The 11,541-nt window shown below is 36.0% G+C and overlaps 2 protein-coding genes across 3 annotated transcripts; both read left to right on the top strand.

Annotated features, from left to right (window-relative positions):
• Nucleotides 1-172: 172 nt before the first annotated feature.
• Nrx-iv (neurexin-4) lies at nucleotides 173-11,429 on the top strand. Of its 2 annotated transcripts, none has more exons than XM_076788302.1 (11): nucleotides 173-303; nucleotides 865-957; nucleotides 4,350-4,546; nucleotides 5,289-5,430; nucleotides 5,509-5,879; nucleotides 5,966-6,304; nucleotides 6,392-6,866; nucleotides 6,976-7,305; nucleotides 7,389-7,694; nucleotides 8,174-8,800; nucleotides 8,887-11,429. In XM_076788302.1, exons 1-11 carry the CDS (start codon nucleotides 243-245, stop codon nucleotides 9,738-9,740), a joined length of 3,795 nt encoding a protein of 1,264 aa, XP_076644417.1. In that variant the 5' UTR covers nucleotides 173-242; the 3' UTR covers nucleotides 9,741-11,429. The 2 variants fall into 2 exon arrangements, with proteins under 2 accessions (XP_076644417.1, XP_076644416.1); XM_076788301.1 differs by lacking the exon at nucleotides 4,350-4,546 and adding an exon at nucleotides 3,540-3,736.
• LOC143354313 (L-aminoadipate-semialdehyde dehydrogenase-phosphopantetheinyl transferase) lies at nucleotides 261-2,948 on the top strand. Its single transcript, XM_076788314.1, has 3 exons — nucleotides 261-303; nucleotides 865-957; nucleotides 1,824-2,948. The coding sequence occupies exon 3, from the start codon at nucleotides 1,976-1,978 to the stop codon at nucleotides 2,804-2,806; it is 831 nt and encodes a 276-aa protein (XP_076644429.1). The 5' UTR covers nucleotides 261-303; nucleotides 865-957; nucleotides 1,824-1,975; the 3' UTR covers nucleotides 2,807-2,948.
• Nucleotides 11,430-11,541: the final 112 nt, after the last annotated feature.

Raw genomic sequence — 11,541 nt, 5'->3', positions numbered from 1 at the left:
TTGTAAATGCATGAAACGAACAAATAATTTTGATTGAATACATTCCGCAAGATACAGGTAGTAAGAATGTGCATGCGCCTTTCGGACACCGTGCGAACGATGTGTGCACTAGTGTGTACATAGGTACAGTGTGTATGCGTGACAGTAACACACTGGTGAGAATCAGTGAGAATTTAGTAACAGTTTTGACGACGCGTCCCGCTCAACAGTACGTTCCTCGCGAGTTGCTCTCTGAAAGGGCAATGACTATAAGGTGTTTCGTGCTCGTGTTCGCGATTGCAAGTAATTCATTCGCATCTGCATGTAAGTACCGTCAAAAGTATGTTTCGTCTACAACATTGAAAACCGTCTTTTTACCCGAGGTTGCTAACAATTTCCCAAGATGATTCAATATAGCCAAGCCCACTTTACAACATGGCGTAGTCGAGTTAACATCTAACAAACCAACCGAGAATCGAATAAATTCAAACTCGTATTGCTGCTAATGACGCGAGTATTAACGTGGAATTGAAAACATTATTCCGAACGTTAATACATAGCGTTTGTATGCGTACGGTGTATTGCACCAATTCTGCAACTATCAAACCGCTGTAGCGTTTTTATAGTTGTTATGTAAAATTGAATCTCTTTGATTGTACCATAGAGTGTTGATCATTTTAATTAGACTAGAATAATAATTATTCTATAATAGTAGGAGTAAGCAGTAAGTATAAATTCTTCTGTGGTAAATTTGTGACCCAATTATTGCCATCCAAGGGGTAATCGATATGTATTTCATGTGCAATCTATGAACATCAAAAACTAGATTCTATTTACATGTATGATACTAACAGCGTTGTTAACTCTAACATTTACTTTAATTAGACGATGAATGCAACGAACCGCTTTTGGACAGAGCTCATTTGAGAGCTACATCAGAGTTGCCTGGAAGAGGTCCATACAACGCAAGACTAAATGGTAATTTCGTTTTTCATTTCTTAATATGTTTTGAATTGCACATTTTTCTACAGATTTGTCTAATAAGATTTCTTATGTTACTTATTTTCACAAGAGTATAGAAACATTTCACTATTGGTAGTTTGTTGCTTGCCATCTATACATATTGTTATACTTTGAGAAAACAATGATATATATAAAAACCATTCAATATTTATATGATATAAAGAACACACTGTGCTAAGTAAAAAAGCCTTAGTAAACATAGGTCGAAAGGTCAATCATTTCTGAGATATATACATTATAAACATACAAGCACAATACCTTGTAACTGTGTAATACTAATAAGATCCTAAATCAGAAATGGTTGACCTTTCGACCCATGTTTACTAAGGCTTTTTTACTCAGCACAGTGTGTTCTATATATTATATAAATATTGTATGGTTTTTTTAACACCCTGTATATGCCTATACAGGGCCCTATATATACACATATATCTGTTTGTTAAGAGTGCTTCCCTTTATCTGTATTTGAAATTGAATTTAATAACAAGAACAGGTAGTGTATTAAATATTATTTTATATGTATCTGTATTTCTAGAACAAGAAAGAAATAATGTTTAGAGAAGCAGAGTGTGTTAAATAGGCGTTGATCTTATAAACACCCACATGCCTGTCTCAATTAAAAGAACTTCAGATCTGAATTAGCTGAATTAAACTGACTGACTCATTGCACAGTTATTCTGTACATCTGATTAAATTTTTACGCTATGTGTATATTTCTGTTTTGTTTCAAACAATTAATTTGTTTTGTTTCAAATAAGAAATTTCTTTTTTAATAATTTTCCTAAAATTACCAGTAACATTATCTTGTCTATTTGCTTCAGGTGGATGCTAAAGAGTAGCCTGGTTTTTTAGAGACAAGAACTTGTTAAAAAAAGCAGTGCTTTAAGAACAGGAAGATACATATAAGAATTTCACATATATTCTACTAGCAGAGTAATAGATTAAGTTATCGAATAAAATTAATTATATAAAAATGTTTCAAAGTATTCGATGGGCATTTAAATGGTTGGAATGGAATCCAAGCGAAAAGGAATTCACGCATGCAATTTCTTGCGTACAGTTAGAGGAAAAAGAAAGATTAGGAAGATATGTATTTCGTAAAGATGTTAGGGCTTCCCTTGCAGGTAGATTGTTGATGAGAAAATTTGTTAACGAGTATGGAAATGTGCCTTACAATGAAATAGTATTTGCAAGGGACGAACACAACAAGCCCATCTTAAAAGGAGGTTCTTCGGATTTAAATTTTAGTGTGTCTCATCAAGGTGAATACACGATATTGGTGGGGGAAACGAGAAATGTGAAATTGGGTGCAGACATAATGAAGCTGGAATATACCGGTGGTAAACAATTGTCTGAATTCTTTCAGATAATGAATAGAAATTTCACATCCTCCGAATGGAGTGAAATAAAACATTCGTCCATGAATGAATTGGAACAAATCGGGATGTTTTGTAGACACTGGGCTTTAAAAGAAAGTTACGTGAAGGCTATAGGAATAGGTATCACCATAGATCTTCAAACGATAGACTTTAAAACAAACTCGAAGCTTAAACATAATTTTATTACAACTGATACAATTTTGAGTATAAATGGTATAAAACAGGAATGGTTGTTCGAAGAAACACTGTTAGATTCCCAGCACTGTGTTGCTGTAGCACTGCAGGAAAATGGAAAAGCACCTCAACCGCGACATACTCTCTTTGACATGATAAGTAGCGACAAACTTTTTGCAAATACTATTCCATTGTTTCCTGAAGATGTAGAATATATGGAAAAATATTTTAAGAAACAGGAACGCCCATAACGTTTTAAGATCTAATATACTAATTGTTTTATACATTGTTATACTTTTTCATGGGACAACAGTCTCCCTTTATTTATGACAAAGATGTACAGATATAACTATATAAATTTAGTCAGTGGGTACAATAAATTAATAAGAAACAGTTGTACAAATTTTATTTCACCTTTTTATATAATGTTATTTTCTACATTAAACATGGGTCCTCTTGCATATTTCAAGTGAACTCTTTAAAGAGTCATTTATGAAATATAAAATATAAATTTTCATTTTACTTATTGCATTATTGCTTTATTTGCATTTGAAACATACATGTATTTACGATACACTTACCTGTGACAGTGGTTGTACTTTCTCATTCTTGCTTGGGAAAAGGATTACTTAAAAAAATAACATGTAATCTTACAGCTTGTCTTTTCTTACTTCTTCTTTAAGAATTGTTGCTTTGATCTGTTACAATAAAATTCGGAGAGTAAATCCAAAAGGACTTATTAATTTGATTGCTCATTGAATGTGACTATGTTTAATGTAAGTATTACAAGCTCTATGTAGAAACTTGATTTTTGCAACGAAAGATAAATTTCTTATAGATCATTGTGTTTCTATAAGCTTATATCATGTTGTCTACATGACAAATACTGTAATACTTAATCCTCTGATAGATGTATCTTGTTAAGTACGGCTGCTTCCTTAAGTTCATTTTGAGTTGCATGCATGCGTATATGTTGTGGCGTAGGCGGAAACGCATGGACAGCTAGCAGTTCAGACTTTGGTCAGTACCTTATTATCGACCTGGGTCAAATAATGAACATCACAGCTGTGGCGACCCAGGGACGAGCAGTGCAAAAAGAGTATGTTATGGAGTATGGTATCAGTTATGGTACGAATGGCCTGGACTACGTTGATTACAAAGAAGAAGATGGTAACATTAAGGTAAACTGATCTTCTACATCTTTCCAATCACTGTCTGTGCTTAATGTAGCCATAATCCATCAGGGGATTTTAATTAGGAAGGTACATGTTACTTAATATCGTTGCTTTGGTACTAATAAATTTATACTAGTTTCACTAAGCTATTGTAGCTGTAGTCATATCGGTTCGATGCTTGCTACTCAATCGAGCACCATAGTCCGAGTGAATTATCTAATGAATTACTATTTCTAAAACCATACACTGTTCCCAGCATTTTTAGGTAGGTATCAATCGCATGTTCTGCACAAAACTACACATTCGGAATGTTTATTTTATTCATAGGAATGGCTGTATGGCAATTCATATTCACATGTCGTGCATATTACAATCGCATAGTTCTCGCAAATTCTTCTATTGCCATAAATACTTGTTTTTCAGTAAATAAGCGATTTGATTAGGAAAATAAGTAACTACCGTTGTATATGCACCACAAGTGTTTGAAACACATTCACTGAAACATGAAAGAGAGTCACTAAAATCATCTAATTACTTACAACATTACTTTCTCCTTCTACTTATCTGCTTTGCTTGTACTCTTTTCTTTTACACATGGACATGGGGCTGGGCTTTGCAGGAGGTTCTACGTGGTCACCAGAGCTTAGCAGTTATGATCAACATCTTACTGTGGAACTGGGGGACAGATATGAGATACGCAGCATTGCCACACGAGGTCGTGCTCATACTAACGAGTATGTGACAGAGTACATTGTCCAATACTCTGACGATGGGCAAGCCTGGGCCAGTTATGAGAGCCAGGATGGTGTAGATGAGGTATTAATAGAGATACTGACTATAAGAAAACGTAGAACTTCTCTAAATTAAAACTTCTTCAGATATAATACGGGTACTATAATATCTTGGGTGTGTAACACGTTTTATACAATGTACAGACTGTACAAAATGGGACTATAATTTTTATTTGACCTTCTAGTATTCCCATCCTTTTAAACAATGGGAAAACATGGTTTTCAGATTTATATGGTGGAAGTCGTTTCTTTAATCGGTGGAGGTATGGAAGGAATTACATTGGTGCCTTCAACTTTTCATATAATTTCTTACCGAGTCATTGTACAAAATATTCATGTCATGATCGATCTGTTTTAAACGACAAAAACACAAGAGGAGTACTTTGTGTACCTGTTTGTACCATGTAAAGCGCGAATTTACTTTTTTCACTTTGAACGATATCTTTAACGAGACATTTTATACTTCTGCATCTATGCTTTGCACTTGTAATTAACAATGGTGTACTAACAAGCCCACAAGAAAAGCATGCTGAGATATCTGTTCTATATTTTTCCATTCACTTTCATTTACTCTTACTGAAAAAGATTTCAAGTACTGTCGATGTTGTACGTACATCAAATTCGTTTTACTAACACAAATTCAGGCCTTTCCTGCTCAATACTTTGAGACAATTTTACACACAGATGATATACAAATAAAATTATACAATACCCACGTTTGTGTAAGTGTAGAACTTCTGTTTGATTCCATTTTTTTTTTGCAATAGATGTTCAAAGGAAATGTGGATGGGGACACCATAAAACTTAATAAATTCGAGGTACCGATTATAGCGCAGTGGATTCGAATAAATCCAACCCGATGGAGGGACAGAATATCATTGAGACTAGAACTGTACGGTTGCAGTTATGGTAAGAGTCAATGTGTCTTCATGGTACAGAATAGAAGATTCTAATGCTGTTTTTTATTTTGCTTTTGTCTACTTATAGTATCCGATGTTCTCTCCTTCAATGGTTCGTCCTTGCTGCGATACGATTTACTAAGAGAACCAATAGAAACTGATAGACATTTTATACGATTCCGATTCAAAACAAACAATGCCGATGGAGTATTAATGTACTCCCGTGGTACACAAGGAGATTACATAGCTCTGCAACTAAAGGACAATAGGATGATATTAAATATTGATCTTGGATCTGGCATTATGACGAGTTTATCTGTTGGGAGTTTGTTGGACGACAATATGTGGCATGACGTTTTGATATCACGCAATAGAAAGAATATATCGTTCTCTGTAGATAGAGTATTAATTAAAGGAAGAGTTAAAGGAGAATTTTACAGACTGGATTTAAATAGAGCAGTAAGTAGTATGATGAACGATATATTTAACGATTTCTTTTGCTTACTGGAATTCATCGTGATTGATGTTGAAAAATAATTTTCTAGCTTTACATTGGCGGCGTTCCTAACAAACAAGATGGTCTATTGGTTAATCAAAATTTCACAGGGTGTATAGAGAATTTTTACCTGAATGCCACTAGTATCATTCATGACTTAACAGAGACTGAAATCACTGGAGACAACTTGAGATACTACAGAGTGAATACACTCTTTAGCTGCCCAGAACCACCCATAATTCCTGTTACATTTTTATCTCAGGGATCATACGCAAGACTCAAAGGTTACGAGGGAATATCTTCCATGAATGTCTCCCTCACGTTTCGAACGTACGAAGACAAAGGGATCATTTTATATCATCAGTTTACATCTCCAGGTTTTGTGAAGGTTTGCAAATCGACCACTTTTTTCACATTGTTTTACACGCGTGTTCTCACATTCTAAAACCTTTCTATTCGTTTTTACTTGTTGCAGTTGTACTTGGAAGACGGAAAATTAAAGGTCGACATACAAACGAAAGAAAGTCCGCAAGTAGTTTTAGACAATTTCAACGAGAAGTTCAATGATGGCAAATGGCATCAAGTTATTTTGACGATATCCAAGAATAGTCTGATTTTAAATGTCGACGGGACACCGATGAGAACTAAACGCATGTTAGAGATGACAACGGGGCCAGTGTATTTAATAGGCGGCGTCACTGGAATAGAAAGCAACCGTGGATTTGTTGGATGCATGCGAATGATAAGCATCGATGGCAATTATAAATTGCCGACTGACTGGAAGGAAGAAGAATACTGTTGCAAGAACGAAGTCGTCTTCGATGCTTGCCAAATGATGGACCGTTGCAATCCAAACCCATGCAAGCATTCTGGCGTTTGTCGTCAAAATTCTGATGAATTCTTCTGTGATTGTGCCAATACGGGTTACACGGGAGCAGTGTGCCATACCTGTAAGGCAATCAACTGCATCATATTGCATCCACTTGTTAATCCCCTTAACTAGACTTTAAAAATGTTATCACTGTTTATACTAATTAAGTTCCCTGCTTTCTTTCGTAGCATTAAACCCGCTCTCCTGCGAGGCTTACAAGAATATCAATTCAGTAAATCAACGAGCAGATATTAAAATAGATGTGGACGGCAGCGGTCCACTGAATCCATTCCGTGTGGTTTGTGAATTCTACACGGATGGCCGTGTGAGAACCGTCCTAAGGCACAATAATGAACGCATCACGCCTGTAGATGGATTCCAAGAACCAGGCAGTTTTATGCAAGATATCATCTACGACGCTGACATGGACCAGATTGAAGCGCTCCTGAATCGATCCACAAGTTGTAGTCAAAGAATCAGTTACGAGTGTGTACGTTCGAAGTTGTTCAATTCGCCAGGTACTTACTTCAAGCAATGTAAAGATCGATCACTTTTAGAGATCGATAAAATTCTATTAAAAATGATTTGGTGATCATTTCAGTGCCGCAAGGAGACTATTTTAGGCCAAATTCGTGGTGGGTCAGCAGAAACAACCAGAAGATGGACTACTGGGGTGGAGCTCTACCAGGATCACGCAAGTGCGAGTGCGGTATCCTTGGGAATTGCGCAGACCCTACGAAATGGTGCAATTGCGATTCTGATCTGGACGGTCCTCTCGAAGACAGCGGTGACATTACCGAGAAAGAGTATCTTCCTGTTAAGCAATTACGATTCGGCGACACTGGTACCCCAGTCGATGATAAAGAAGGACGTTACATGCTTGGACCTCTCGTCTGCGAGGGAGATGGTAGGTTCAACAAATTCTTGTCAACTTTGCGCATGTGAACAAGGAAACTTAATTTATTTGAAATTCTTTGGAAGGTTCTGAATTACCTTGGTTCACCACCAAGGTAAGATCAGGTAAGACATAGAGTTTGATAATGTAGCCACGGATACTGATGTGTAAATAATGCACATCACGTTTCGGTACATTGTATTTATTAGTTGTTGTATTATAATAGTAATTAGATTCAATCCCACAAATATGTAGCTACTTGAGTTCCTTGTACACTTGTTCCTTACAATTAACACTATGTTTACGGAGCATTAAAACTGACTATTTTAAAATATTTCATAAACATAACAATAAGTGTCTATCCAGATCTTTAACCATTCTTTTTTTTTAGAATATATACTCCATGTAAACCAGTGTTAAATATACGTATTCATAATACGATATTATCCCGATTGCAATTGATGTAATCGGATTGTCTTGTTTTCTTGTAGATTTGTTCAAGAACGTAGTAACATTCCGTGTCGTTGACGCCACTATCAATCTCCCAACCTTTGATATTGGTCACAGCGGTGACATATTTTTCGAGTTTAAAACAACGATTGACAATGCAGTTATAATTCATAGCAAAGGGCCTACGGATTACATTAAAATTTCTATAAACAGCGGGAATCAGATTCAATTCCAATACTTGGCAGGCGGTGGCCCGCTCACTGTCAGCGTTCAGACTTCTTATAGATTAGCCGACAATCGGTGGCACTCCGTGTCTGTCGAAAGAAACCGTAAAGAAGCTAGAATAGTAGTGGACGGAGCATTAAAAAATGAAGTGCGAGAACCCCCGGGACCGGTACGAGCGGTTCATCTGACATCGGATCTTGTGGTCGGCGCTACAACGGATTACAGGGACGGCTATGTAGGATGTATTAGGGCGCTTCTATTAAACGGACAGCTACAGGATCTCAGAAGTTATGCTCGGCAAGGGCTATACGGTATCTCCGAAGGTTGCATGGGTAAATGCGAAAGTAGTCCGTGTCTTAACAACGGAACATGCCATGAAAGATACGACGGATATTCGTGCGACTGTCGCTGGACCGCGTTCAAGGGCCCCATTTGCGCAGACGGTATGTATTCTTTGTTTATCTTTATCTTGATCGCGGCATAGTCGTTACGTACTAATCCTGTGCTTACTCTACAAATGCAATTGCAGAGATCGGCGTGAACATGCGTGCCAGTTCGATAATAAAGTACGACTTCATGGGCAGTTGGCGTTCGACGATATCCGAAAAGATTCGAGTCGGCTTCACAACGACGAATCCCAGAGGTTTCCTGCTTGGCCTATTTTCAAACATTTCCGGAGAGTATATGACAATCATGGTCTCGAACAGCGGACACTTGCGCGTGGTGTTCGACTTTGGCTTCGAACGGCAAGAAGTGATATTCCCTAACAAACATTTCGGTTTGGGACAGTATCATGACGTTCGAATAGGCAGGAAAAACTCGGGATCCACTCTTGTTCTGCAAGTCGACAATTACGAGCCGAAAGAATTCCATTTCAACATCAAAACGTCCGCGGATGCTCAATTTAATAATATTCAGTACATGTACATCGGCAGGAACGAGTCGATGACAGAGGGATTCGCAGGATGCATATCCAGAGTCGAGTTCGATGATATATATCCTCTGAAGTTACTATTTCAAGAAGATGGGCCGGCGAACGTCCGAGCATTTGGCACTCCTCTCACAGAGGACTTTTGCGGTGTTGAACCGATCACGCACCCTCCAGACGTCATTGAAACGCGTCCGCCTCCGGAGGTGGACGAGGAAAAAGTTCGAGCCGCGTACAACGAAACTGACACGGCCATTCTGGGGAGCGTGTTGGCTATCATCATTATAGCTTTAGTAATCATGGCGGTACTTATAGGAAGATACATGTCACGACACAAAGGCGAATATTTGACACAAGAGGACAAAGGTGCTGAAATAGCATTAGATCCGGACTCGGCTGTCGTTCACTCGACCACAGGCCATCAAGTTCAAAAGAAAAAGGAATGGTTCATCTAAATGTAAACCTAAATATAAAATTGTACTGCTACAGCGTATCGATTATAGAATTCATTGATAAATAAAGATATGTTTACGAGATAAGTGCACTTTGAAGTGTCATACGAAGAATTTCATAGAATAATACGGAACTGCAATTTCTACTGTTTTGACTTAACAATAAATAATAAGGGAAAGAGGAAACGCTCTGCGAAAGAAGTTTACAGAGGCAGAGAAACTTAACTGATTCGTAGAATATAAGAAGTTGCATTCAAATCGTCTTATAAATAAAAAACAACCAGACTGGTACAAAACGGATAAAAGTTTGTCTTGAAAGATGAAACATTGAATATTTCGAAGGATAATGTATATCTGCTTAATATTGAATTGAATATTATCTTGAAAAATATATGAATCGAATTGTTACATAAAAATGTGACAGGATAATATCACATTTTGGAAAAATATTTTATCTTTTACGGATAGAAGTTGCCATTGTTGTATTATCTTGGAAACAAAGTTTGTATTTCAATGCTTAGATCAAGGTAGTACATTACTAGTAAGTTACGAAACATTTAAGGGATAGTACGATAAAATTGTAATTGCAAACCGTTGTTACTTTAGATTGAGAGGTGCGTAAGTATTTATTGTACTTTTGTAATTTAGACTGACCATCACGGCAGAATAGCAACGTATGCTAGATATACATATATTTTCTGTATATCCTTATAGGAAGGCAGATTAGTTATTTCTTTTTCTTTTGTACTCTACTGTATCAAATACCTTCGTTATTATTATTATCACTATTATTATTATTATTATTATTAGTTGCCAAATTATATTAGCAACTAATCCATCTGATAACATGTTTTCGTGAAGTTCAAACGTCTATTTGCCATGTTAACATCTCCAGCGCCTTTCTTAAGAGAGATACAAATTTGTATATATAAAAATGTCAACGAAATCATCAATAGTTTCTTATTCATGTAAAATACTTAAGTTTTCCTTTTGCGAAAAATGTTCTCAGTATTATTTGTAATGCTTACCGTCCAAAGTGCATTTTAATTATTTTTTTGTATTTATTTGTTTACTTTGTTTTATTATATGTTACAGATATTTTATTTTCATTTACCTGTAATGATCTGAAATCTACACTGTAACTTAACTGTAATCTAACATGACTAATCGTATACTGTACGTGTGTAACAGTGAAAGTGTATATATATACATATATATATATCATTTTTATACGAAGAAAAAGTTTTATTGTAACATGCCAGTGTATTCTTTATATACTCTACTCGGCAGAACGCATGTGCTGCTCAATAAAGGAAAATCAATAATACGATTATGTCATAATAATAACTTAAATTACCAATAGTGTGTCGGAAGACAGGTTAATTTTACATTTCACTGTAAGTCGGAGGGATGACGAGAATGACTGAAAAGCATGATTTATAAAAACCGAGAGAGACAACATTTATTTTCACGAAAAATGTAAAAAGTTTTGTTACTGAAACTTCAAAGAATATGGACAATACATTTGAAAACATTGTAATGGAACATACGTTGATTACAAGATAAACATGTTGGTAATTAGAATCCAACGAATAAACTTCGATTACAAATAACATAGTTACGCGTAAAAGATAATGCGTAATAATTCAAACATTATACAGCAGAAATAAAGTGATTATTTTTTATCTATAATTACTTGTGCATGCATTGGAACAATTTAATTAATTTCATTCAAATGTATTTATTAATTTCAGAAGTCAATGTTTTAATGAATGCAGCTCTAATGATTGTTACATCTTATGTG

This window comes from Halictus rubicundus, chromosome 5 (genome assembly GCF_050948215.1).
Source record: "Halictus rubicundus isolate RS-2024b chromosome 5, iyHalRubi1_principal, whole genome shotgun sequence".
Classification (NCBI taxonomy): Eukaryota; Metazoa; Arthropoda; class Insecta; order Hymenoptera; family Halictidae; genus Halictus; species Halictus rubicundus.
This window is presented reverse-complemented; position numbering and strand designations above follow the sequence as displayed.

Excerpts from the sequence above, each read along its gene's own strand:
- Nrx-iv (XM_076788302.1), top strand. The coding sequence starts at position 243 with ATGACTATAAGGTGTTTCGTGCTCGTGTTCGCGATTGCAAGTAATTCA. Across the intron at positions 958-4,349 it reads ATACAACGCAAGACTAAATG|GAGGTTCTACGTGGTCACCA; the intron begins GTAATTTCGTTT and ends TGGGCTTTGCAG. Across the intron at positions 4,547-5,288 it reads GCCAGGATGGTGTAGATGAG|ATGTTCAAAGGAAATGTGGA; the intron begins GTATTAATAGAG and ends TTTTTGCAATAG.
- LOC143354313 (XM_076788314.1), top strand. The coding sequence starts at position 1,976 with ATGTTTCAAAGTATTCGATGGGCATTTAAATGGTTGGAATGGAATCCA.